The 26,038-nt window shown below is 53.1% G+C and overlaps 8 protein-coding genes across 8 annotated transcripts; 3 read left to right on the forward strand and 5 right to left on the reverse strand.

The window, feature by feature from the left end:
- Positions 1–2,984: 2,984 nt before the first annotated feature.
- CCOS01_01718 (uncharacterized protein) lies at positions 2,985–3,521 on the forward strand (the record flags this gene model as incomplete). The annotated part of the gene is made up of 2 exons (XM_060449911.1): positions 2,985–3,127; positions 3,191–3,521. Coding segments are annotated over 2 exons (474 nt in total), but the record flags the coding sequence as incomplete, so codon positions are not given.
- A 114-nt stretch (positions 3,522–3,635) lies between these two features.
- CCOS01_01719 (uncharacterized protein) lies at positions 3,636–4,209 on the forward strand (the record flags this gene model as incomplete). Its single annotated transcript, XM_060449912.1, has 2 exons — positions 3,636–3,779; positions 4,006–4,209. 2 exons carry the CDS (start codon positions 3,636–3,638, stop codon positions 4,207–4,209), a joined length of 348 nt encoding a protein of 115 aa, XP_060318562.1.
- Positions 4,210–11,801: 7,592 nt separating this feature from the next.
- On the reverse strand, positions 11,802–12,277 carry CCOS01_01720 (uncharacterized protein; the record flags this gene model as incomplete). The annotated part of the gene is made up of 2 exons (XM_060449913.1): positions 11,802–11,835; positions 12,171–12,277. 2 exons carry the CDS (start codon positions 12,275–12,277, stop codon positions 11,802–11,804), a joined length of 141 nt encoding a protein of 46 aa, XP_060318563.1.
- A 2,032-nt stretch (positions 12,278–14,309) lies between these two features.
- On the forward strand, positions 14,310–14,909 carry CCOS01_01721 (uncharacterized protein; the record flags this gene model as incomplete). Its single annotated transcript, XM_060449914.1, has 1 exon — positions 14,310–14,909. The coding sequence occupies one exon, from the start codon at positions 14,310–14,312 to the stop codon at positions 14,907–14,909; it is 600 nt and encodes a 199-aa protein (XP_060318564.1).
- A 3,974-nt stretch (positions 14,910–18,883) lies between these two features.
- CCOS01_01722 (uncharacterized protein) lies at positions 18,884–20,806 on the reverse strand (the record flags this gene model as incomplete). Its single annotated transcript, XM_060449915.1, has 1 exon — positions 18,884–20,806. The coding sequence occupies one exon, from the start codon at positions 20,804–20,806 to the stop codon at positions 18,884–18,886; it is 1,923 nt and encodes a 640-aa protein (XP_060318565.1).
- A 1,318-nt stretch (positions 20,807–22,124) lies between these two features.
- Positions 22,125–22,867, reverse strand: CCOS01_01723 (uncharacterized protein; the record flags this gene model as incomplete). The annotated part of the gene is made up of 2 exons (XM_060449916.1): positions 22,125–22,333; positions 22,411–22,867. The coding sequence occupies 2 exons, from the start codon at positions 22,865–22,867 to the stop codon at positions 22,125–22,127; spliced, it is 666 nt and encodes a 221-aa protein (XP_060318566.1).
- Positions 22,868–23,572: 705 nt separating this feature from the next.
- Positions 23,573–24,334, reverse strand: CCOS01_01724 (ribosomal protein L34e; the record flags this gene model as incomplete). The annotated part of the gene is made up of 3 exons (XM_060449917.1): positions 23,573–23,761; positions 24,031–24,154; positions 24,297–24,334. 3 exons carry the CDS (start codon positions 24,332–24,334, stop codon positions 23,573–23,575), a joined length of 351 nt encoding a protein of 116 aa, XP_060318567.1.
- Positions 24,335–24,977: 643 nt separating this feature from the next.
- On the reverse strand, positions 24,978–25,465 carry CCOS01_01725 (uncharacterized protein; the record flags this gene model as incomplete). Its single annotated transcript, XM_060449918.1, has 3 exons — positions 24,978–25,174; positions 25,229–25,292; positions 25,352–25,465. The coding sequence occupies 3 exons, from the start codon at positions 25,463–25,465 to the stop codon at positions 24,978–24,980; spliced, it is 375 nt and encodes a 124-aa protein (XP_060318568.1).
- Positions 25,466–26,038: the final 573 nt, after the last annotated feature.

Consider the following 26,038-nt stretch of genomic DNA (forward strand, 5'->3'; position numbering starts at 1 on the left):
CCCGGTCCTGCAAGCAATTGAATGCGTTACAAATTACAATCATCACATCACAATTGCCGCCGTTGTCGCCGTTGTCGCTGCTGTCCATATGCTGCCGCCCTTGCGAGCTTGCTTGCTATCATCGCTAGGCTCACCAACAATGCGGGCTCCTTTTCTACCCATAACCTGCACACTACCGACCGACCGTCCCTCGTCCAGGCATGTCGAGACAGCCTTGCCCAAGTTAATGCCAATGTGGCCGTGGCTCCTACAAAAGCGCCGGCGTCAGCGCCAGCCCAGGAACCGACGCCAATGTGCTTTTAGGGCTACTGTGTGCTCAAGAAGCTCAGGTCCCCCAATCCCCAATCTATGGGCTATACTCGAATGAACTAGGCAAATCCCGACACCCTGGTTTGGGGGTTCACCAAGAAACGCAGCCCGCTGCTAGAGTGATCTGTCGCGAAGGTTAGGGCGTCGACAGATCTCAAGCGACCCAAACCGCTGGGATTCGACTAAGCAAGCGTTAATGCCCCTGAGGGGCACAGTGTCTGCTTCTTCTCCAAAGTTGTTGGTCGCCCCCCCGAAGGAACGGGAACCAGTCCAAAACTAAACCAAACCAAACCAGTCCAAAGGCCGTTTTCTCTCGCCCTTGACCTCGCACCTACATACCTACCACGTCCCTACAGAGTACATGCACCGTCTCCGTACACACAAGCCCGTACTCTGTATGGATGCTCAGCGCCAATTCATCCTCGGGACGACCACCAAACGTGCTAGCGGCGATGTGTACATGCTTGCACGTTTGTTCCAACGACAAGTCGTCCGGCCCAGTGTTCCGGGACAACTAGCTAGTCACTGCGCCGCCCCAAGTCACGATCAGCAAGAGCCTCCATGAAGTTGGTGTACGGATACACGAGGAAATCAGCCGCCCAGAATTTACTCCAGCATGCAACATGTCAACATGTCAACTTTTGACATGGAGGCGTACGACTTTGGCTTCCTTTTGCTACGCACGCTCAACTGTCAACAAATCCAACCAGCTGCGACCAGTCAAAGCGGCATATCATGCGCCGTCAAATATCCATCCGTACATTTCGCCCGAATAACAAACTCGACAGCGGCAAGCGCCCGTCAGCCCGCAGCCACACTCCCCTCAGCCGTCCAAACACTTCATTCTCGGAATTGTCACCGTCATGACGCACGGTGTCGGCATCATCCTTTGCATCGATCTCAATCATGCGTCCCTATGAATCACGAATTTGACAACCAACCGTAAATTCCCCGACACCCAAAGCAGGGCCGGCAACCGCTTTGCCCGACGACAAGTTTTTCCAACGGTACCAGTCTCTTTGCGTCCTTTTGTTTCTATCATACACCCGGTTTGTTCCGGCGCATAATTTGACCCTGTTCCGACTGAGGTATCACTCCGTAGCTGGCGTATTATCACCGTCAATGGGTGAACGGGACAGCAACAGCAGGAGGTTCCCTTATACACAGCTATACTCATTACAGCCATGCGAAAAGGGCGAATGATAGAAACGACATTTAGACAGGATAGACCCATATTGGGTCGCGGATTCCAGAGGAACACGAGAAGTCGGGACGAGGTCGCGCGGATACCTCGGGACGACAAGCAGCAGGACAAGGTCATCAGACCCAAAGTTTCTGACCGCATTATCCATGCCGTGATTCCAATTGCCTGAAGTATGCAGCTCAGAAACAACAGCCACTCCCAGGTCTACTCTACTCCTCTTCCCTTGGCTAACATCCATGTCGGCCGCTGCTGGTTGGTCGTCTCACTACCGCACTTTTCTCTCTTGCCGTCGAATCTATCTGGACAGCTGCCAGTAGAAAATAAAAATAAAATAAAAACCTGAGCTTACCTTGGCCCTGGCATGGCTGGATTCCTACCATGCCCCAGCGGACGACCGAATATCGCTGCAACACTCAGTTAGACCAGACTGGATCGAGGGGACAGAAGCCAGTCACCATAACGTCTACGATTTTTGGGCCTGCCTACCCCTCCACGCCCTCCTCGCATGGGCCTGGGATTCTGCTCGCACGTCCCTTGTCAAATACCACCTCAGCGAGGCACTCCACGTGCAGACTAAAACTTTGTACGCCCCCGATGTCTGCACTCTGGTCGATACTGCCTCACGTGGAAGTATCCACTGATGTGCAGACCATGCCGTTCGGAGCACGACAGTCCTACCGTCCAACCCACGCCATAGGACAATGGCTTGACCCTGTCCAACTATCGTATGAGCGCCTACGAACGGTCTCGCCTGGACAAGCCCATGTCAGCAGCTATCGTGGACTGTCGCATATCTTCGTGGACAATGTTGCACAACCGCAGACAATACTCAATTAGAGTTGTGCTGGCAACGAGTTACTGGTTAATCGTTTCCGGTGCTATCGATGAACGCTGTGAGCGTCGTTGCAGGGCAATGAGGAGAAGAAGATGGCCCAAGACTAAGCGTGGCTAGACAAGGTTGTCATCGTGCTAACCTCACAGCCGCAAGGTAATATCGCGTGGTACCTCGATTTACCTTCGCGTCTTTATCGCGGATAGCGGGCGGCTTGAAGGCTCGAAGCGGTTCTTCATTCGATTTCGGTTTTGGTCGCTGCCGTACTCCGTATGCTTTCCTCCTCATTTCCTTTCTTATCATTCCCTGCCTGGTCCTGTACGACTCCCCTCTTTCTCTCTCTCTCTCTCTCTACCTAATTCTTGACAAGCTTGTGCCCTCTTCTGATCCCTCGCCGCACAACTTCCCAGCCAATATCGGAAGCACACCTCGGCAGCAAGGATTTTTCTCCATCAAACAGGCCCACCGATGGTTAGAACGGGGTCACTTTCGGCTGTTCTTTGCATTTCGGGACACCTTCGCGTCTGTCATTTGATGCCCAAGCCAGAGGGGGGATTTTGAGTTTTTCGTGAGGCTGGAACCAATCTCGCAGCATGCAGCATTGTCCACACAGGGCAAGTGTCTTGCTCACACCGCCTTTCTGCCTCTTTCAGGCTGCAGAACGAGAGGCTGCTAATTCGATCGAATACGGGTGGATCTTTTGATTATTACTCGGATTCGAACAATTCACCGGCAGAATTCGACCTCGGCCGTCTTCTCCCCATCGATATCTGGTCAGCTCGGTACGGAGTACGGATACTCATAATAAACAGATCATGGTCGTTTGACACCATCTCGCAGTATAGAAGGGAAGGTGTGCACGGCCTCGATCAATCGGGATTCAATGCCACCGTGAATCGAATGGGAGAGCCATGCAGCATGCCAAGTGTCAGGCATCGCGGTCTGCATAACGCTGCTCTAGAAAGAACAAGTCCCGTACACCAAAGGGATCAATTGATGGATATGGATCGCCGCAACGAGCAGGTGTCAGCACTCTTTCCAGCAAAGCCAAGAAGCAAGTTTCAAGGCTTGTCTGAGACATATGTTCCTGACTACGGATACCTGACTCCCAACGCTTCGGGGCTTGTGCAGCAGCTAGGGCAGAAGGGACAGGCGCCTCAAGTGCCGCTAAAATGATGATGGAATCATTGCCAAGGTTCAGAAACCAACCCGGAAAAGCGCCTCTTTCGAGCTATTCGACCGCAGACAGTGATCCCCAGTTGACGAGTTGCTCTAGCCGATACGTCTCACATGTTGCTGGACATTCCGCGAGGCCAGACCATCAGGGACATTGTGCGACAATGGCATATGGCACCCCTGATGGATGAAGTCATGAGGCCACCAGGCGGTCAGTCCCCCCCGGAGGTGTCGTCGACTTCCTGGCAGCACCCGATGGTGTCAAGCAGAGTGCAGCCAATTTCAAGCCCCCAACGCGCAAGGATGCTTCATTCCCCCTGGTCGAATTGGGGTGGGTGGGTTGCGCTGGCTCAGCAGACAGTGACCAAGACATCAATTCTGGCACTGTGATCGCAACTGGCACGACCTGCATGTCCTTAGGTAACGCGCATGGATAAAGTGCAACCTGGATGCTGGGAAAACGGCTTATTTCACTCGCCGCCAGTTGGCCGAGTATCACACATCCACAGCGGCAAGTGACGACGGTCAAAAGCGGTGCGCGGGCCACGGCCAAGGAGACATGCGCATGTGGACAACAAGCAGACAGGCCATCAAGGGCATTCCCGCATCCCTCTCGCTGGTCGACGAAGGGCGAGTTAGCGGTGAAGGGACCACAGGGGAGAGTGGGAAGGCCGTGCGTACCCGCTAGAGCCGGACGGCTGAGACGTCTGCCCTACGCCTACGGGAGGAGGGAATGGGAACGAAGTGGAAAGGATTTCAAGGAGAAAAAGGCTCAAGGCTCCCGGCTCCAGGCTGCAGCCAATTGAGGCACCTATCACGATGGCTCCGCTGTTTACGCCGCGCCTATCAGCATCCGTGTGTACAAACATCCGGGAACAGTCGAGATCGGACGCGCCAGATTCCGAGAAACACGGCCGGCAGCGGAGCAATCCAAGTGGAGGTACGAGGCGAGGAGGCGAAAAGACACTCTGTCGGCCGGCAGCAGTGGGAAAGTCGATTTGCCCATCTCCCCATTTGCCGTGGGCCAATTTTCCTGGCAATGGTTCACATGGACATGAAGATCGTCCTCCTGCTTCGGATCCACTACTTCAGCCGTCCATCCACGGGTACAGTACGGTCTACCTGATCATCTTCACCACACGGATCCAGACAGGGCTTACTTACACACGATGCGCACATGTCCACCCCAGCCAGACAGATGTCGATACTCGATAGTCTCTCAGGTAAGGCGGCCCTCAACACTCGGCTATCCCCATTGGGCCAATCCGCCTCGTTCGTGATGCATGGTTGTACATACACTGCAGTTCAACTTTATGATGTATCATCGTGCGAATTCCACGAGGGGGGCAGATTCCTTTCCGCTATCCGGCCTGGTCAAGCTGGTCTAGGCGAGCGGCCCATCGAGCACCGCATCCCCACAATCAAACAATCCCTTGCAGCTATCGGTGCTGTCTTCGCTGCAAAACGTTCAGTGTATGGAGAAGATGTCACCGGGTGCTTCAGCTGCTAGCTAATGCGTGCGACGATGGGATACCACGGATACCTCCCCACGTTTACTAGCCCAGCGATCCGCCGCGATAATTGAGTCTATTACTTGGTAATCCTGCCACAAAGAGGAGTTGCGTCAGACTGGAGGTGCGGCCAGAAACATTTCAAACCCCGCGAAAACAGCCTTCGATCAAGTCTACTTGCAGCGAAACTCACGAGTCGATGAGAGCATCAACCTCCTCCAACCCGGCTAGGGTTTCTTTCTTTACCAGCTCATATGACTACCTCACTATTGTAACTGGTCGTTCTGCAGATTGTCTTCTGCATCAACACCTCGGAACCTGACTCGCGACCTCACAGCAGTGGCTCGTAAGAGTGCTCATCTCACGCATAGTCAGGGATTTTTGCGCCCTGTCGATCGGCTGCTTCTGTTGCCTGCCATTGATCGACCAAAGACGCTCCACGCGCCCAGCCCTGAACGCGAAAGAGCGAGCTCCGGGCAATGATGATCACTGAAGAAACTTGCGCCTCCGCCAAAAGCCTTGAAAATCCAAGACCGACGGGGCATCAATCGAAGATCGGTTACGTGCGTGCCGTAGACGGCGGTACTGGTCACGCTGAGTCATCATCTCGGCCGACTAAGCACATTCCCGGGTGGCGTGCTGAAATGTTTCTGCGTCTAGCGTTCGGAGGACAACCGAGAAACCAAGTACGGCGGTCCTTTCGAGTACTAAGGACGCATGCTGCGTGCCATGGCCATCTGCATTAAGGCCGTGTCCAATCAAATTGGGCAATTCATGCTCGACCGCACGGCACATGATGAGTTCTGGCTGCGGGCAGGCGTAGGCAAGCGTGGCAGGCTGGCACGGCTGGTTACCACACGGCCTATTTGGACTGGTGTCGGCTTAGATCGGCCTCAGTACTCAGTCAGTGAAATCTACCGACCATCCACTCGTTATTTGGTTGTGGCACGTATTGGTACTTGGAATTGAGCCTCACCACGCCAACTTCCCATCCAGGGTTCCGGAAAGACTTGATACACGTGCCGCCATGACCAAAGAAGGGGCAAAATCTGGCCAATGCATCATTTTTACTCCCGACTCGTCAAGAAATTTGTCCATGACTTGAATATTCCTACGGCTCTTGGGAAAGAACCTGCGTTGGCCAGTCTCTCCCATCTCGATTTCCCCGAGCCTCTCAAACCAGCCGGAGTAATGAGATACGATAGGGGCTTGGGCAGACGAAACCTCCTCTTGCCGGCGAGAGAGCCGACAAAGAGAGGTTGTCGTCTTTCCCGTGGCCGATGATTTGCATTCGCCGACATCTGACAAGGTCCGGCCCAGTTTCAACAGAGGCCAGAGTGTGTGCGCGACAATATGTCTTGCGCTTACCCTGCGAGCCAACGCAAATCACGGTTCTCTAGCGATGCTCATCATCTCGGGATCACCAGTCAAAGCAGCATCGATAATGCTTGTACTGGAAGGGCTGGTTGGAGTATTCCTCCTGCAAACCGCGCGTACTCTTGCGAAGAACTGTACTACGTACCGCCGACTATCGAACTCAATAAGAAACATCGGATGATACAGCTTCAAATATGCCCATCCTTGCTCCCTTTGGCATTTACTGTTCAAGTCCCAATCCATGGGTGTTCCCTCTGGCAGGATGACGGGCCATTCTCGATGCGCAATGCTTCATCCAGATGATATCGAACCCCTGAGTGGCGAAACTTTCGTCGGCGGCCAAGGATTAACAGACAGCAGGTGACCTTGGAAAGATACGAGCTTGGAGATTATGGGCATTGAAACCGCCTAGATGTTTACAGAGCTAGTCACTCATCCCAACAACAGGTCGATCTCGTCAGTGAACGTTGTCCGTGCGAGAGGATGGTCTATCAGCTGCATTCATCCCGCAAATCGACATGCATTGGGAGTCAGCCTGTGGCTGTCGTTTGGGCTACTTATTTCTAGTGTACAACCGTTGGGGCTACTGAATGGTACGATACGTTCTTGGGAGGTCTACCTATCAGACCAGCAGCTTCCGAAAGGCATAGCTTGAGACTACAGAGATCCGAACGTCGCCGCCGCCGCCGCCGCCGCCGTCGAGGGTGCCTCTGAAGGTATCTTAGTGAAGAAGACAAATAATAGACATCCGACAATATAACTATACCAACTAGCAACTTACAATAGTGACACTCTCGCTTCCGCCACTACCTCGTCCTGGCTTGGCTTCCAGCACTCATGGCTCCCTACTATAGCCCCCGCGGAGAAGGACAACATTATCGTACTTCACCAACGACCGTCTACCAACTAGTTGGTGACTTTCTTTGTTCTCGGCGATCTCTAAAAGGGATAGTGGCAGATGAGTGCTCCAATATGCTCCCAATGGTGCCGACGGCTCTCGCAATTCACGATACAAGAAACACTGACACGACTGAGAAGCGCGATGGTGAACATACACTAGGGAAGATGCAGCAATCGGTCCTCGAGCTGGGAGCATGGTGCGACTAGGGAACATCAACCTTTCACGGCTAGTGGATTGTGACTACCTTTGGCGATTAAATTTCTCGATCCTCCTGATGAAAGGTCTCCTCCATCTCACTCTCTCCAGCCGGCTTGGCGTCCGTACAGAAGCGCCATGCAAGAGATGAATGGGGAGTTGCTTCTTGGACTCGAGGCCTCGAGAGGGCTTGGAGATTTCTGGCGTTCTCTAATGGCCGTTATGCCATGTGCTCTTAATTACAAGTAGGTTTGACTTGCATCAGAAGCTGCAGCCGATGTAAGCCCGCATCTGATGATTCGCCTCAGCGCCCACTACTATCGTCCAGCTTCTTCTGCCTGCGCTTGTAGAAGCAACTGGCCCAGCTTTGCTGCGTTGCCAATGGACAAGCAATATTCAGCAGCGTAGGACCCATACCGGAGCAGAATAGTCCATACGATTCCCTTCAATGGAACCCCAAGGTTACATCGACAAGCCGATTGAGATAGTCTTCACAGATGGAACGTACGGATACGGATATTCTTGTGCGAAATCCGGACCTAATGCGCGGTTTCCGCCTATTCAAATAGCGGCGGTGATGATATCGAATCGCACGACTCGCGCTTGAATGTCGTTGAAAAAGGGGTTTTGGGTTGCATATTCCCGGGTGGGCCTCGCGCGACCGGGGCTACGTCGATCCTTGTGAACATCATCCGTCGACCAGGACACCACGTTGTTTATTACTGCTGTCTCGCCGGTCTCCAAGCCCCAAGCACCTGGCCTCGGGTCGTACGCGAATTCGATTGGGGAGCCTTGCTTTTCTCCGAGCTATCGCACACAACCAAGTTGCACAAAGAATAACGCCAAATGGGAGGTAACATGGTGCGGCAATAGTCCACCCTTTCACTTGGGACGGCGGCACCGGGTAACCTGTAGGTAGGTACGAATACTCCGTACCTGGCTGGGGCTAAGCCTTGAATGTAAGACGGACACTCCCTTTGGGGCCTTTGCTTCTGTCTTGAAGCCGTACTTCTTTTGGGGAAGAAGTCTTGAAACTGTAAACATCGGATTATGGCAGAAGCTCGAGGCACACCACAAAAAAGAAAAAAGGCGCATCACGGTGTCCCGAGACTGCGGTCGTGGTATTCCCTCTGGGGAAAACGGGGGAAGCTTCCATGCCGCGTACCTTATGCAGGTCAAGCAAAACTCAACCGAACGAGACGGGTTTTACATGGCTCACGACTCCGCTTTCCCCTTTGAGAGATGAGAAGATGACGCAAGCCTCAAAACTCAGCCTCCTGTCGCGGGACATCTGGTGAGCTACGAGCATTGTTCATCGTCTCAATGTCAGGACATATGGGCAATGGCAGTGAAGAGCAGAATCAAACGGGCACATCGACTCGGGGTTCCATCTGGTACTGAAATTGGAATTGGTGTCCCGACTCCCTGCTCCCTGTCCGCAAGTTTGTATCCATTTACCAAGTTACAGGCTTTCCTTTCCTTGCAAAGATACGGACACCGAGCATATCTTGAGACTGGATGTCAAAGGTCCCCGACAGAGTTTGGGCCCAGAGCGCGCCACACACGTCGACACGGCCTCTATTCAGCTAGCGATTCTTCAGCGTCGGTTGACGGCTCGCTCTGTTTCTCGCCATTACGACCTACGGCAGGCTAGCTGATGCTCTCCCGCTCACCAAAAGCCGCCGCGGTGCGTGCTTGCAGGCTCACTCTAGCCATACTTACGTACACTACAATCTCACACCCAGACTTGCCATCATGCCTAATCGGGTCTAGACATCTAGAAGCGCGATTTTGGCGCGCCAGTCAATGGTTCAAGAAAATTTGAGCCTGGGCTTGAATGCAACAATACCTCATCATGAGACAAGAGAAGCACAAACGCAAGGATGAATACGAATCGAGCATGGCATGCGTGGGTATGACAGGTATTCTCCGGATACCGAGACCACGATGTTTTCACTCATCCCTACGGATACAGGCACCCAAAAACGAGTCTCATACGTATGCGTAATCTACCCACAAGAGAGGTCTCAGACCGCGCAGGACCTTCATCTCCCCTGCCGGCAATGTGTCCAATCACGATGACATATCCAAGACATCACGCCGAAATAAACTTTCTCACCCGTGGCGCTCCCTCCCTTTCACCGTACTCGACAACGTCCGTAACGATGCCCTTTGGACGAAGAGCTGGGCACATTTACACAGGCACATGGGGAGCTATCACAATGACAACCAACTTGTTAGATCCCACGCCCATACGGACGCTTGATCGTCTCCAAACCACCCCCTTCACCCTCGTCCTCACCCTTGCCAATGCCCCCTTCCCTTCTCCTCCTCTGCTGCACTCCCCTCTCCAGCGGGCAGCCCGAGCTCGTTCAGAAAGAGTGAGTGACACCGGAGAAAGATGGAGATGAAAGATGGAGAGAGAGCTATGGACCTACGGCCCCCAACCATAGACTGGCGTCTTTCACTATTCCTTCTGCGCCTCAGGAGCCATTCTCTTTGTTCCGCCTTTTCCCCCCAGCCCACTTTCTCAAACATCTCATGTGGAGGGAGCGTCTCTATCCGCAACCACGGTAGAGTCCTCCTCAACAGCATAAGCAGCCTGCAGGATCTCCTCAGTCAAATGACTCGAGGAGAAAGCCATCCTTAGGTCTCGTCTTTTCAGGATATCACAACACACACCGTACCCTCCTGGCCCTGCTCCTCCTCCTCCTACTCCTCCTCCTCCTACTCCTCCTCCTCCTACCCTCCCTTAATGTCTGTTCTCCCCGCAGAAACCCATCCATGTCTGTTTCGAGACGGCACATTCGTTCATCCAAACGCGGCGACAGCGGCCAGGAGACAAGCCACTCTGTCAATGCAATAAAACCAACGAGACGTGACAAACCCTGCCTTCTCAGGCACACGGCCTCTGGCAGACTGGCAGAGCCCACCACACCTCCCAAGTGAGAGTGTGGATTGGAGGTAGGTATCGAGATTGTCCAGACCCAGGCTGTCTGTCCTATGGTAGACCCAGATACACACACTCTCTCTCCCTCTCTCCCACTCGCACACCCCTCCGAGTACCCAAGTAGGTATCCGTCCTCTCCTCTCTTTCTCCTCCGTGGCGCTGCCTTCTTCCCCTTCTCGGCCTAATACACGGGATCTTGGGTAATTAACCCGAAAATCCCCAAGCAAATTTCCCCCAACGTCGCATGTAGTGGCGTACATTCAATGATTCGTGCCAGCCCGTATTGCTGCATCTCCAGTCTAGTGGGGATCCACGTCGTTTCCATCTAGACAAGCGTCCAGGAGGCTCTTCCAAGTTCCGGGTCTTGATTTCCTTGTGGTCTGTTCTTTCGGTAGGGCGGCGGATGAGAGACGGCGGCGGGAGCGATGGAGGGTCAACGAAGAGAGAGTGAGAGAGAATGGACGGGCTATCCAAGGGCAGGGTTCCCGTCTTGGCCCCCCCTCTACGCAACACAGCTCTACGGATGCACTGCTCCCTCCTTGTCCTCGTCCTCGTCCTCCCCCTGCTCCCTGCTACCTCCCATCCTTCCTCTCGCGGCCTATCTTCTGGGCTACGGATTGCTACCTACTTACCACTACATACGCTTTTGGCCCCCGCCTCCCCTTTCCCCGCCGCGCTAGGTTCGAAGATCTTTTATTCCTCGACGCCATCCGAGGACACCCGGTGGCAGTGCGGAAAGAGCGCTGATCTCTCTTTGATTCGTTGCTTTCTCAGGTCTCCATATCTGCCTTTTTCTCTTTGCTCCGTGCAATTCCCTCATCTGATACCTACGCTTGCATAGGGCGTATCGGATGCGACGACTCGGAGAGCTGTGCTGTGTAAATCTCGAATTGGAGAAAGAGATCAGAGACCAAAGAGAAGGGGTGGGACTGTTTCTCAAAGGGTAAGATTTGCCTGGCTTGGCCTTACCTTGCCTTGCCTTGCCTTACCTTTTGCCTTGTACGGTACCTGACCTAGGAATAATACCGTACTACCCGTTCCCTCCCCCCCCCCCCCCTTCCTCGTGACATGGCGCACGTTCGTATCAAATTGGTACTCTTTGGAATCAATACCAGTCGCGGGAGGCGGGGGGGAAAGCCCAGCCGCAAGTGGATGAAGTTTGAAGCGGAGGAAGAGAAAGGGCGCATTGCGTAACTTGGCGGGCGTTTGTTTGCAAGCCTCCTCGAAAGTCTTTCTCAGTTGGACTGTTCAGGGGGTGAAGACCGAGGAGCAGCAATGACAAATTGTTCTACGTATGTATTACGGATACAATTCATTCATCATCGGTCGTTAGGTCATCCGGTCCCTCATCCGCCTCCTCCCGCCTCTCCGGTCTGGACACTATCAATTGTGTAGTAGTTGGTACGGAGTAGGCTGGCCATTGTCACTTTTGTAAACGCCGTAGTTTGGCGGCCGTCTTTCCCGGAGTCGACTCCGTGACAGGTACCCCGGGTTAAACGCCATAGGCATAGGACGACAGGTCCGGTCGACGAAAAGGCCAAACGGCCGGTGCCATATGTCGCCCTCGGAACGTGCTCAACAGAAACCAACGTACTTTGTTCCCCCCCGGTCTCGTCCCAAAAAGAAGGCCATCTTGGTTTCCTTCCTTTGATGGCTGGCTGGCATATTACTATTCCCCCGGGTCCCCTTTTTCCCCCCCCTCCTCCAACGCTCACGCCGTCAGCCGATGACTGGTGTTGGTGCTGGTGCTGGTGCTGGTGCTGGTCTTGGTCTTGGTGCTGATATTGGCGTTGGCGCTGGATGTCGGGCGTCTTTCCGGCATGGGCTTTTTCCCACATGGGCAAGCAGCACGCAAGATACACCCCTCGGTCAGGCGTTGTTCTTCTTACTCTTCTTCTTTGCTTGTGATGGGATCGTCTACTTCCCTTTCCCACCCCTTCTAGTGTCATTGATTTGATATGGGAGACGTGTCTAGCGGACGATTGTAGCGTGGAATCTTGTGAGGGCTTGCCTTATTGCTGCTCCTGTTTCTCTTGTTGGCCAAATGGCGCAACATCGCTTTAGCGGGCGCCTTCTTGGTCTTCGAGACGGCGTCGATTTGAGAAATTTAGGGTTTCTCTACGCATTGCCGTCTTCTTTCTCTCTCTCTTTTTCTCGCTGTCTCTATTGGACTAGTTCACCCTCTCTGGTTTAGACCATGCCAAATCCAGGGCGTGTGGATTACTCTCCTCCATCTTGTTTGGCTGTCGATACCTGTATGATGTATGGTTGGGGAAAGAGGGATACCGGCAGGTGAGAAAGAAGAGGAGCAGCACTTGATTAGCCCCCGGTATGAGGGGTGGGAGGACGGCAAGAGCAGCAAGGCCTAGGGAGTGCGTATTTCGTACACCGGCCAGCTCTTCTCCTTTCCCTATGATCAACCGGCGGCGTCATGCGGTAAGACTGGCGGAGAAACAAAATGAGGAACCCACGATGGAGACAAGTGTGAATGAGAGGGCCCCGGAAGAACGAAACGAAGAAGGAGGGGGGGCGTGGGCGTGGCAAGTAGGGGAAAAGGAGACTACTACCGCTAACTATACAGTAGGGGGAAAGGCAAAAGTGTCGCGACATCATATCTCCAGTCTCTGGTCTCCATAGACACGATACACGGCTTGGCTTGCCTCTTTCTCGCGACACGAATTGGTGAATCAGCGAGCGAGCTGATGGGACATGACGCGCGTTAGGCCTCATGCGCGACAGACGAGACGGATGTGAGAGTGAGAATGAGAGAGTGAGAAGATCCCACGCCCGCGCGCAGTGGTGTACCAAGCTAGTTCACTGTCCGAGGGACTCGTCTTGTTTCTCTCTCTCTCTCGCGTTCTGTCCCGCCTCTTGTCCGCCGGTCTTGCTGGTTCCCGGGGGTGTGCTATGTGCTATGACACTTCTGCGCTCCTTTTTTTTCTGAGCTGTCGCGCTCGACCTTTTCTGCGGGCTTGTCATCTGGTTTCTTGTGATTCTTGTTGGCTTGAGGGCCGTGAGTGAACCAAGATTAGCCCAGAAAGAGTAGGGAACAGGTGGACGGGGGAAGGGAACTAGTGAAAGGGGGTATGCGATTTGTGTGTTTTCCTGACGAAGGATTTGAAGCGAGTGACGGATAAAGGATGAAGCTGTCTTCGTTGGAACATCACGGAAACGCGAGAGAGCACAGAGTGAGTGAGAGAGAGGGTCAGTTCTCGGCGCGTGTCCAACGGGGACGTGGACGTGTCGTGGCCGTTTGGTGGTCTCTACCCACGGGAGGTAGACCACGTAGCTTAGCCAAGTTCAAGATAGGTCAGCCACCGAACTAAACGTTGAGGGTTTATCGTGCCCCCCCTCCCATTCCCAGCCCCGGCCACCCGACTGGACTGGACTTGACGATGAACAGTGCTCTTGTCTTGGTGCTGGCGCTGGTGTTGGTGCTGATGCCATGCAGGAGCCCGGCCTGGTCTTGTCTCTTCCCCAAGAGAGTAGCTGCCGCGGTCCGGTCTTGAGGGTCTTTGCTGTTCCCGCAGCCTGCGGGCCTTTGGGGGCTGGCTGGTGCTGGTGTTGGCGTTGGTGCTGGGGGGCGTTTGGTCTGAGTGTTTGTCAGATGGGCCTTCCCTTGATGCCCGTGATGGGATGTGTGTGATGTGATGGCTGGGGTAGACGGGCAAGCAGGAAGGATTCGGAGAAGGCTGACCTGTCTTGTCTTCTTCGCTTTTGCTCGTGCGCTTGCATGGCATAGACCGTGTGACTTTTTCGTTCGAAGGAGGGAAGCGGCAGTCAGCGGCGGCCGCTTGACGGAGCGTACATGCCAGGTTTGATCATCTGATTTTGGGTTTTTTTCTCATTTCACGATGGGGTTGACGACGACGCGCAAGGGGGCTGGCTGGTGGGTGGATGGATGGATGGCTAGATGGCTGGATGGTATGTACGGAGTGAAGGAGGCAGCAGTAGCAGAAATGCAGGATCCGCTGGAGGTTGCCCTTGTTTGGACTGTTGGGATCTCGTCACATTACAGACGCGAAGCACGAAAGCAAGTTTTCGATGCAAAGAGAGACTTTCGTACGATGAGTTGCTTTCCTGAATTGGGAGGCCTGGGCCTGGACTCGGGACTTGGCCGTGTGCTGGATGCTCAGAGGATAGGAGATGATATTCCGAGATTGCCCAATCACCCGCTCATTCGTGCGCCTTTTCGAAGAAATATGTTCGTATTGAGAAAGAGAGAGGGTGTTGACCCTGGACCCCCTTGTCCGGTGCCCTGCTCATTACATGCCCGTGTGACGGCGTGTTATTGCTTTTCACGAGAATTGCCTGAGCGGCGGTTCGTCGGTCTTCTGACTTGCGTGATAAAGGGGGGGGCTTGGCTTGGTCCTGTGGGCGACAGAGGTTACGAAGCACGAGAGAGAGTCAAATCAAAGCTTTGCAGAATTGAATCACAGGGCAAAGAAGGATGAAGGTTTCGTAGATCTGGTGTGTTCGTTGTGGATGCGTGGGAATGTGATTGTGATGTGAACCCTGCGTGCATGTCACGATTGGTGATTGCAATGTCCAGGCTATGCAGTTCAGCTTCTCATCTAGGTTTAACCTGCGAGGATGTAGGGGCAGGAATAATTCGTAAAAACAGAGTTTGAAAAACGGGCTCGCCGAGATGTCCAATGAGTGAGGTTATGTGCCTGGAGAGATCAACACGAAGGATGAACGAACTACGTGGATGAAGATCCGACCATTCTCTTCGTCCCGCGGCATCTCATGTTGTTTTTGGCTCCCGGGACGCCGCCTCCTGTCCGCCGTTCTTGATCCCCACGTGGGTGCGCGAGCCGGTTCGTGGTTCGTAGAGACAAACTTGATGTTTGTTTGGATTTGTGTGGGTTTGGTTGCTTGCTCCGGGAGAGGTGATTCGGTGAAGGGAGCGATGGAGGGGAGGGAAGAATGGTAGGTGGCGTCTAGGAGACAGATCCGTTGAGCGAGCCGTTCGAATGTCCGTCATTTTGAGATCGCGAAGCTATCCAAGGCCGCGCCGCCAGTAACGTCCTCCGCTGTGGAAGCTACCATTTCTCCCCGTAGTTTAGAATCGCGGCGCGCCGGTGATCTTGATCTTTCATGCGCTTGCGGAGAATTTACTTTTGGTTTCGACGGCGTGCGATGTCGAGCATGAACTTTTCGACGGCGTTGGCTTATGGACCTAGAAGCTTTAGAAGGGGGCCAACAAAACCTGGAGTAGACGGCGGCTGATGATGTGAATGGAGATTGTCTGCCTTGTGTAAATGTATTTGTGTTGAGCGCCTGGAAGGAGACATCTTCACTCCCCTGGAGGATATGATGTACAAGAAGACTTAGTGGTTACAGAGAGAGAGGGAGGGTTTCTCAGGTCCCCCTGACTTGTTGTGATCCATTTATCCATTTGGTTACGAGCTCACCTGTTTACTTCTTCGGAGCTGCGAAGCCGCTGTAAGATCATGTACGAGCACCACTTTCCAACTGTTCGACGCGACTACACGAAAGACCATGAATACCTTGGTATGATCAAGGAGACTCACAAGAGAGAAAGAGAGTCTCGATTTCACAAATGACCTTAAAGAGTGTAACATCACTTACAGTTGTGCTTCTTGAAGAAAAAGGGGCACATACAAAGCTAAGTAGAGTGCAGCGCAGAGATCAAAGTTTCCCATCTGTGATCTTGCAAAGTACTCATCTCGTATTCATCGTGGTTACATCTGAAGAAGGAGTCTCGCAGTTCAGAAGGCCTTTAGACGTGGCTATTGGCGATTTCGGTATTTCTCTTCATATTCAATCCGTGAGTGCAATCGCCAATTCGTATCGAAGTAGTGGATTCCAAATCCCTTCCCGTCAAGACATGATTTGTCCAACTGGTTGATGTGGTACTGAAGTCGGTTTACCCTGCTTTCGTATCATCTTCTCATACGTGCGGAGGGCGAAGAAAAGCCAACTCGAGCCCGCTGGAACAGGATTAGGATATCACGACAAGAGTATGTGTTTATGGCCTTCGCATTCTCTGTCAATGCGAGCAGAGGGATCAGTTGAGACGACGACATGGAAAGGACAGTCTATGACCTCTATGAAATTAGGGATTGCTATCGTACGAACATGGAGGCCTCTGCTGAAAACTTTTGTTCGAAGAGTGGTATGACAGAATGACTTCTCGTATGACAGGAGACTACATCCATCGAATCAACTTCGGTATCAACGGAGTTCTGTCTATATCTAAACCGAGAGATGTAACAGCCTTCCTTTCCAGATATCTCATGTGTTACACGGCATCTTTGACAGAAACACTGGTCTTTATCAGCCCGATGCCTCCAGTATGCCGGGCTGAAAACACGCGGAAGGATGGACTCAGAAGGACCACCTACAGCGTGTAATAGTGTTTAGGCTCTTGATGGTATTACCTACAAGTCACCCAGAGAGCAGCGCTCCAATCTCCCACTCAATCACGCGCCGGGCCATGAATCGGCCATGGCTGCAGTGCGCACACATCGTATTTGGCACTCAACCTTCAGGGGACAGCACTGAATCTTCAAATGAGCTGACGAGGCAGCCTATGTCTAGTCCCAGCGACAAGTAATTGGCCACAGATACAGCAGTCACGGCTGTTAACATCATTCTACCCTATTTTATATACACGAGACTCTAGTCTCTGGTCAATAGCAAGGTTTGACTGTAGACTTCGAAGTATGTAGTCGTCTGGTAACATATTACACCGGATGCGCAAGCTATCGAGTTGACTGTTACTTTGGCACGGATTAGGGAAACATGCTCGTCCCAGATACATATGAAAGAGCCCGCCTGATTTGATCGTCAGACTGCCACAAGTGTTAAACCTTTCGCCCTAATACCAAGTAAACCCTCCACGCGAAGGGGAAAGCCTGTTGCAATGCCGCCTTTGGAAAGGGGAAGCGTCTCTGTTACTACACTACATATATTCTTACTAGACTGCATACAATCTCAGCACATCCAAAGCTCTATTTCTGGTCTTCATATATCACGGAACATGTCGCCGTGTGAGGCTTTGGATGTATCAAGAAAAGCGCCCAAGGCTTGGTGTCAACAATTGTGATAACTTTCTTCTGGTGAGATTATGAACTGTTCCTGCACACACTCAAGTGATCATTGAATTCTCTACCATAGTTTCTATACCAAACAAGTCCAAGTCGTCATACATGATGTCCATGCTACACATATCAGGTCTGCAGCAAAAGAGACGATAAAGCGTCGAGATCAGAACCCAAACACACTCTCAATCAGATTCCACATTCTCACAACTCCTACAGCCTTCAACCACTCGCAAACCCCTCTCCGAATCTTCGATGCACGTAGAAACGTCGTCACCGACCCATCCGTCAGCGCCGGAGGTCCCACCGAACCCTCCGAAGAGCCCCGCGACCCGCCCCTCCGAGGACCCCCCATCATCGTGGCCCTCCCTGACTTAGGGCAAAATCCACACGGCATCGCACATCCAACAATCAAATCCGCTTCAGGATGGGGTCGGTTAGCTCAGTTGGTTAGAGCGTGGTACTAATATTTCACCAGGAAATGTTGTGTAAATGCCAAGGCCGGGAGTTCAAGCCTCCCACTGATCAGTGTTCTCTTTTGCTGGTGATGAGAAGTGTGTCGGTGATAGAGATGTATGGATAATTTGATTCTTTTGAAGTTTTGGAAGTTCTTGTGAGAAGGGAGTATCGAATGATGGGGGAGGTTATGGACTGATAGGGGTGGCGTTGAGGTAGGCGAGACCTTTGGCTGCTTGATCATTCGAGGGCGAGGTGTCTTGCCCGAATAGCCTATGTGTGAGCTGATACCCAGCGCTCCCTTCAATTCAATAATCTTGAGAAGATGTCCCAGTCCGCCTCCGGCTTGTGGGATATCTTGCCGACGATGGCTATCCTGTCGCCGCACGCAGAAGGCGTCGGCTGTTGATGTTATCCCCGAGGGCCGCAGTCTAGATGCAAAAAACGAGAAGAATCACGTTTGAAGTCGAAAATAGTTCTGTCCGAGCTCGGTATGTGAACCGATGTGCGCATGACGAGTTCTCGAGGGTATCCAGCCAAATAGCTTACTAGAAAGGCTCGTCTGCGAATTTATTGCAATCAGACAAGATCATATTGTGTGCAACACCTCCAAGAGTCGCCTCCTACATCTGTCTCTGGTGTTGAGGAATGAAATCAAAAAGATCAACTGCCTAAAATGAAGAGTCATCGTTACTCAAGTAACACTACAGATGGTAAGCTTAGGCATCTCAGCCAAGATACTCTCAGCCTAGCCCTTGGAATTCTCAGAGTATAGGAAACTTCATTATGCTGCCAACCGCGAGGCTGAAAAAGTATATTTATCATTAATCAGTGACGCTGCCAGTTGAACCCCTTTCACCCCCCCTATACCCACGAAATCCTCATGTTGAAGCGGGAGAATCTCATGAACTGTTCTGCTGCTGCTCCACAGCCTCCTCCTCCTGCAGTCCCGAGTACCGCAGATATAGCCGGTCTCTAAAGTGTTGGTGGCGAATCCCATTAGGCCTCGCCTCCTTGAACGTCTCGATTGCGTCCTTGACCGACATCCCACACCGGTCGACCAAATAACACACGATAAAGTAGCCAGTGCGGTTGAAGCCGTAGTGGCAGTGGACGCCAATGACCTGCGTCTGCCCGTCCACTTCGGCCCACTTCTCCTCCTCGGCCCTCGCCTTCTGCTGCTCTCGCAACTTGTCCACGAGGGCAATGAAGTGGGCCACCTCCGAGTCCTTCGGCGGGATCTTTGAGACCGTCGCGAACTTGTGATATCGTACGCCGCCCTTTTCCATGGTCCGTGGGTCGTACACCGGCTTGTCGTGACTGATGTCAATCACGTCCTTGATGATTCCTCCCCAGTTCTTGACAAACTCGGCGGGACAGTGCGTGTCGTCTGCTTCTCGCAGAGTCTTCATCGCTCTGAAGACTGGCGGGCTGCCTGCTGGACCGATTGGGTGCGAGACCGGGGTAACGCCCTTCCACTTGGCCAGGTTCTTCACATCCCACTTGCCTTCCCGTGAGAGATACTGTAGTTGCCAGCCGAGGGATAGACGACCAGTGACATGATTGGCAAGGAAGTCGGAGATGAGACCAGCCAGAATTCTGACTGTAGCAGGCATGAATAGAAGCGCGTGATTGGCAGGTGCAGGCATAATGATAGACCTGACGACCTTGGTAGGATGCCGGGGCTGAGGCGGGACGTTTGCCGGCGACTCTTGCGGTGTCGACGGATCTTCGAGAGCGTTGTCGGCATCTTCGTTGACTTTACGATCTCGATGGAAGTCCTCGTCTCGAATATCATCTATACTCTCGGGCCCGTGGTCCGTCGGAATCTTTGATGTGTTGACTGGTGCCGCCGCGTCGACAATGGTTTCATGCCCGTCGTCCGACCCAGTCTCGGGTGATAGAGGCGCCTTGCCTGAGAGATAGTCCCTGATCTTGTCCACCTCCTCAGGCTTCGTGAGCTTATCCTCTTTTCCGCCAACAAGATAGACCGGAACATCAATGCCGGTCCACACGTCCTTGCCAGGTACGCCACCCTTCGCAACTCCATCTTCATAGTTTGGAAGCGATCCCCAGGCCATTCTGCGCCAGACGGGCGTCCTGCTTTGGTTGTTGAAGCGATCCTGGAGCTTGCGAAGCTCGAGATCAGCACCAGGGCCGACGAATCGACTGACGCTGGCACTTTGCGGGCCTCCCCACCGATCGTAAGCCCTCCACAAGTCAAAGATCCAGCCGGGTACCCAAAGTAGCCTTCGAAACAGCGTCGTCTTGTCTTCTGTGGGTGGGCCGGCTACGGGACAGATGGCGACCAGTCCGACAACGTACTTGCGAAGGTCCGTCTTGTGCGGCGCATTGCGACTCGCCAGCTGCGCGCACATGGTAGTCCCCATACTGTGGCCGATGAGTACGACGCTGCGGTCGGGCTCCTTCTGACGATACTCATCGATGATGACCTCCAGCAGCTCACACAGCGCTTCCGGAGTATAGGCGTCCCATGCTTGCTGGGTGAACTCTGAGCGGCCGCAGCCGGGCAAGTCGATGGCCAGGCAAGATGATATATGAACCAGACTAGTCAGCAACGGATGAAACTGAGCCACTGATCCTCCCAGGCCGTGGATACAGACCAGCAGGGGCAGTGGTGGGTTGGGCAGCTGGTCTGCTTGGAGGTGTCGTTTGTAGAATGTCCTGATGCCAGAATAGGTATAGCGCTCCGTGGTGTACGAGCGGCTCTCCGAGTTCTCCTTCAGCAAGGTCGGATCGGTGGCTCCAGGGTCATGAGGGTTGGCGAAGCTTAGCCAGCCGGCGCCCTGTTGTCGGTCCGACATATTGAACACAGAGGGGGGTTCTGATATGCCGGGATTCGGGCGCGTAACGGGAAGTAATACCGCTAGTGTAGTTTGGTGAATATAATGATTTCAAGTTCAACAACTTAATATGTGGTGGGTAATGTAGACCGGATAATGCGCGGGTATCTCTGAACGTAGTGCGCTATAAGAAAGTGCCGGGTCTTTTTTTGTTGGTCGGGACGCGGGAGCGTTGATCTTGTGAGTACGCCGTGTTCAGACAGAATAACAAGAAAGAGAAAAAGGAGCGACGAGATTAGCGGCGACCGTGGTCGGTGACACTGGGCCGGGAATGTGAGTCAACCAAGTTTGAGGCGGGAAAGCGGTCCCCTCGTTGACTTCTGGTCTGTTGCACCTGGTGCTGCTGGGCGCGAGGCCCAGAAGCACTGCAGGAGTAACAAAAGCGGATGCTTCTTTTTTTGATTTCCTCAAATTGTGAGAGACACGCGCGCGCGGGGCAGGTGTCTTTCGTGAGAGATCGACTGATCGAGACGCAGGCGAAAACGTGGTCGGAACAGGCCGTTCGTAAGGCAAGATCTGTCACTGGGGTTCGAGTCGGAGTGAGTGAGAGCGGAATGAGTGGAGGGGAGATAAGGTATGAGTGAGAGAGACGCGCGCTGGTGAGTACGGTAGCGTAGGTAGCGATGAGCCGCCTCGATAGACAGGTAAGGTGGGACAGGCCGCAGGTGCATTCGGCGGGCACGGCAAACCTTTGCCTTTTTGGCAATTTTATGTCACTGCTCATTTTCAGCCAACAGTTCGTCATCTCTCCTCCACCTGGGCCCGGGAAAACACTGTCATTGGTTTATTGCATCTAGATTTTTCTGGCCAATTGTATTGACTTTCTACACTTGGATTGTCCAGGGTCCACGGTGCTGCAAGGCTGATTACGTATCAGATGAAGTTGAACTCTGGGTATTGTACATTGCATTTAGGTAACTAGTATTCTATGTATTACGAGTAGCCCTCTAGTGAGAAAAGTTTTCAATGTTGGTCGCGGAGTATTTCCGTATGAGCATTGACGGGTTGTGATAGTACAGCTCTTGCAGTCATGACCAAGAGGTGGGACCTATGGCGGGGCAAAAGAAAATACAGATGGTCTCCCGGTTGAATCAATCGAGAGTTTGCCATGGGCGGGACAAACTGGCATCTCTGTCACACCCATGGCGGCCTATGAATCGCCGTGAATCGCTATGAGGCTGCCATGTGAATGAATCCAGTCTGGGTGACGAAATGTGTGCCTTCCAAGTTCGACTCATCATGAATCGGATTGAAGGTTTTCCAAGACACCGCCTGCACTTCATACAGCTCCCTTACCCTCTTTCCATCCGATAGGAATCATCGCGCCCGCAACGACGTCGACGCCTCGCTCCGTAGCAAGAAGGTTGAACTGGGAGGCGGCATTTCTTGTATCCAACACCTCGACACGGATGCCGAGCGAGCTTAGGTGCTTCCTCGTCGCCGGGCTAAGGGGCACAATCTTGGGACCAACACCGATGATGAGAAGATCTGTAAAGAAGCATCATTAGTAAACTAGACTACCCTCGAAATAGAAGAGAAGAGTAGAGCGCGGGGAAAATGCGCACCAGGCCTTGGCCAGACCAGATCGAGGAGCCCGAATGCTTCCGCGGGCAGCTCGAACTGGCCCTTGGCGTTGATCAGGTTCTTGGACCCCTTCGCCTCCCAGGGCCTCCACTCGAATGCCTCGCCGCCGATGAGCAGCGCCGCATCGCCGTCCATGATCTTGACACCGCTGTTCAGGTGGAAGCCGTCCCATACGCAGGCGTCGATCGAGGTCGAGGGGATCGGCGTGTTGGCCAGTACGTCCATCTCGCTGAAGTCGGTCGCTCCCTGGTAATCTTTGGGCTTCTCATTCTTTGATCTGAATGGGGTCGCATGGAATTGACGGCACATGCATAATGGCTGTGCGGCAGCGGCAGAGGGTAGAAGTAATATCGACGAAGCTCGAGGGACGGATCGGGGGACGGTGCGCTGAGCGCGCGCAAATGCGCGGAGGGCGCGGGTTGTCGCAGAGGTGTTCATCGGGTCGTTTGCGTGCCTCTTTTGAAGGCTGGAAGTTTACTAGCTAGGGTAGCTCGAGGGCTGAAATCAATCAAAATTCGTGCAAGCTTGTTGAGTCGGAGTGTGGTTGTGTTTGGAAAAGCTGGAAAGCTGGGACTTTTTTTTTTCCCCCGGGGTGCAATGCCTCAGTGTCTTGAACGTCATGATTACTGGGTTAGGTGGGATGTTTGACTACCTCAAGCACGAACCGTATTAACTAGGGAAACGCAAAACGAGCGCCACCATAATAGGTAGCGAACGACTGCTAATCGATGTGGCCATGAACATGGATTTTGCTTCTCAAACACAGTTGTCATCCGTAAAGGCGAGAAAAGTTCAATTTCGTTGTCATAATCCAGATCTCGGGAGTAAACCACTTTTTTTGGGCGCCACGACCAGACACCGCGGAGTTGTCGTCCGTCACAGAAAAACGAACGGGAATCCCACATGACCAATAAGAATTGTGTTGTTGAAGGGCTCGATTTCCGTTTTCATTCAGGTATCGAGGCCTAACAGTGCCCTAACGACAGCGTCGGCAAGAAGAACCGTTTCAATCCGCCTCGTGGCCCGACGATCCTTTGTATCATGCTGTTTTTGCCCTAATGAACACCGAAGCAATGAACCAACCCCTTATTCCCATTCCTGCCAGTGTTGTGTTTGACGTGACCAAGAAGAGATGCGTCGGGTTTATTTCTTCTTCTCGCTCTGGCTCTGCTCCTTGAGAACCTTCTTGACGATCTTCTGCTCCTCAATGAGGAAGGCACGGACGATACGGTCACGGACGCAGTTACCGCATCTCGAGCCACCGTACGCGCGCTGGACGGTCTTCTTGGGCTTGGAGATCTGGGAGTACTCGCGGGGGCGGAGGGCGGGGACCTATCGCGGTCATGTTAGCATGCCGTCTGCTTGGCTCTGGTACACTCCGAGTCGAAGCCAAAAGTTCGTCGTTGCCATCTGGGAGCGCCGGTTCCTCAGGAGTCATGCGTCCTTATTCCCAACCAGCCTCGGTGTGACCCCTCGAGACAAGGTGTGCCCCTCTCCAAGGACATCCATGACCATGACCGAACAACATCCCGCAGTTCCGCACTCTCTCAGATGGCTTCTCGGATCGTTCGTTTCGGCTTCGGTGTAGGGGTCGAACTTACGCCAGGGAGCTTGACACCGCAGTCACCGCACTTGGGGGCAGTACCGCGCTTCTTGATGTGAAGGATTCTCAGCTCACCACCCGGGGTCTTGACGATGCGGGTGAGGTTGGAGGAGGTGTTGTAGCTGCACACGGAAATTTTCCAAGTCAGCCTCTTTTCCCAATCTATCCACCATGTAACATTTTTTTTCGCGATCGCGGGGAAAGAATAACGTCGTTCGGTCGTTGAATCGATCGTATGCGATATCTCTAGGAAGAATCACTCACCCGTTACGGCGGCGGTACTGGACACGGTTTCCGGCCATTGTGACTGATTTGCTGCGGGCTGCGGGTTGGTTAGTTGAGAGTCGAGGATCGCGAGCGGATTTTCGTGCTTTCTCGAAATTTTGTGTGGGTGGAAAGACGAGATAGAGCCCGCTTAGGCGACCAATGAGGCGGGGGCGGTGGATGGCAAGCCACATGTGGCTGCTGCCAGCTGGAAAGCCCCGGACTGAGCCCAACTCACGTGCCAGGCACGCTAACAATTTTTGGACCAGAAATCATTGACAGTCACTGTTGACGGCCAATTGGATGGAGAGGTGGAATGTGACCCGCAGCTTGCCAACTAAAAGTGCCAAACGGCAGCAGTAATTTCCTGGGCTTGATTTGAGTCCAGAATCCAGCCAAGCCAGCCTCACTGGTGATTCTTTGCTTCATAGGCAAGATATCGACTAGCCTTGTGTTATCGCATTTCACATTCAACTGAAATTCTAATTGCGTTCTCTCCATCACTTTCGTGAATATACCCTTCAGCTTGTTTGCAATCGGCCACTAAAGCCCTGGTCCCCAAGTATCTGCTCATATATGCACCATCAAGCCACGATGTACCCAAAATCAATCCGCTTCCCGCGTAATAATCGCCGTAACGCCAAAATTGCTGATATATCTACCTGAAGATGAAATACAGCGCTATGAGTCTGTCGTTGTCCAGTCAGGGTGGTCTGTCGTACGCCATGCTTTGATGCCATTAGGCTCCTCTTTACGGCGTTGTGCGGCATGTTCCATAATATTCGTGATCTTCTCGCTCTTTCTCAAGTCCTGAAAGTCTTGTACTTCCTTCTTGGCCGCAGCCACCGACTCCATATACGCTTGGAACGTGATCTGAGCTGGATAACATAACGTCAGTGAACGAAACATGTGATGATAGGCTCCAGACGTACGACTTGGTTGTTTGATGGACAAAGGTTCCATCATTCGAGGTATCGTCGTTCGTAAGCCGCGAAGCTTTGCAAGAGGTCAGTGTTGCGATCTGAGGTATCAACCTGCGCTGAGGGGCAACAAACCTTGACATGCAAGAGCTTGAGCTCGTCTAGAGCATGTTCAAGACGTTCTTCATCCCACGCCTCAGAGCCTGGAGCACCAGGCTCACTCTTGATAGCTGGGCCGTTGTTTGCCATGGTAATGTAAGTTGGTCGGAGAAGCGCAGGGGTCTATCAGACCATGGCGCAGGAGAACGAAAGAAGGGAAGGGTCGAATCGGTCGGCAGACTAGCGGGTAGGCGGTGTGGTATGTTTGGGTCGTGAATCGAATACGGAGAGTCGAATTGACGGACCGAGGCGTTTCAACGACCAGACCGGCGAGGTTGGATGGATGAGTGCCGAGCGAGGGCTCGAGGCGCAACGCGCAATCACGGCCGAAAGGTGGCCCAAGAAAGGCAAATGCTGGATCTGTGTTTGCGAACACCTCAAATGGCACAGTCTGTAAGGCAAACGTTCCACTCACACTGTCATGCGTGGTGCTGGTCGGGGTACAAAAAGGAGTACGGGAAGCAGGCCGGAGATACTGTGTGTATTGATTGGGGTGATGTCTTCAACGTCTAGTACGCGGCGCAGGTGCAGCGCATCCATGGAACCTGGAAGCATGGGCCAGGGCCAGAATCGGGTCCCAGCAGACTTTCCCAGCAGCGCGTCAAGGTGGTTGGTGCGTTATTCTCTGGAGTACCTATCCCCACTATTCCCGCAGGGCCAGTA

This window comes from Colletotrichum costaricense (genome assembly GCF_030867565.1).
Source record: "Colletotrichum costaricense strain IMI 309622 chromosome Unknown Scaffold_2.1, whole genome shotgun sequence".
Classification (NCBI taxonomy): Eukaryota; Fungi; Ascomycota; class Sordariomycetes; order Glomerellales; family Glomerellaceae; genus Colletotrichum; species Colletotrichum costaricense.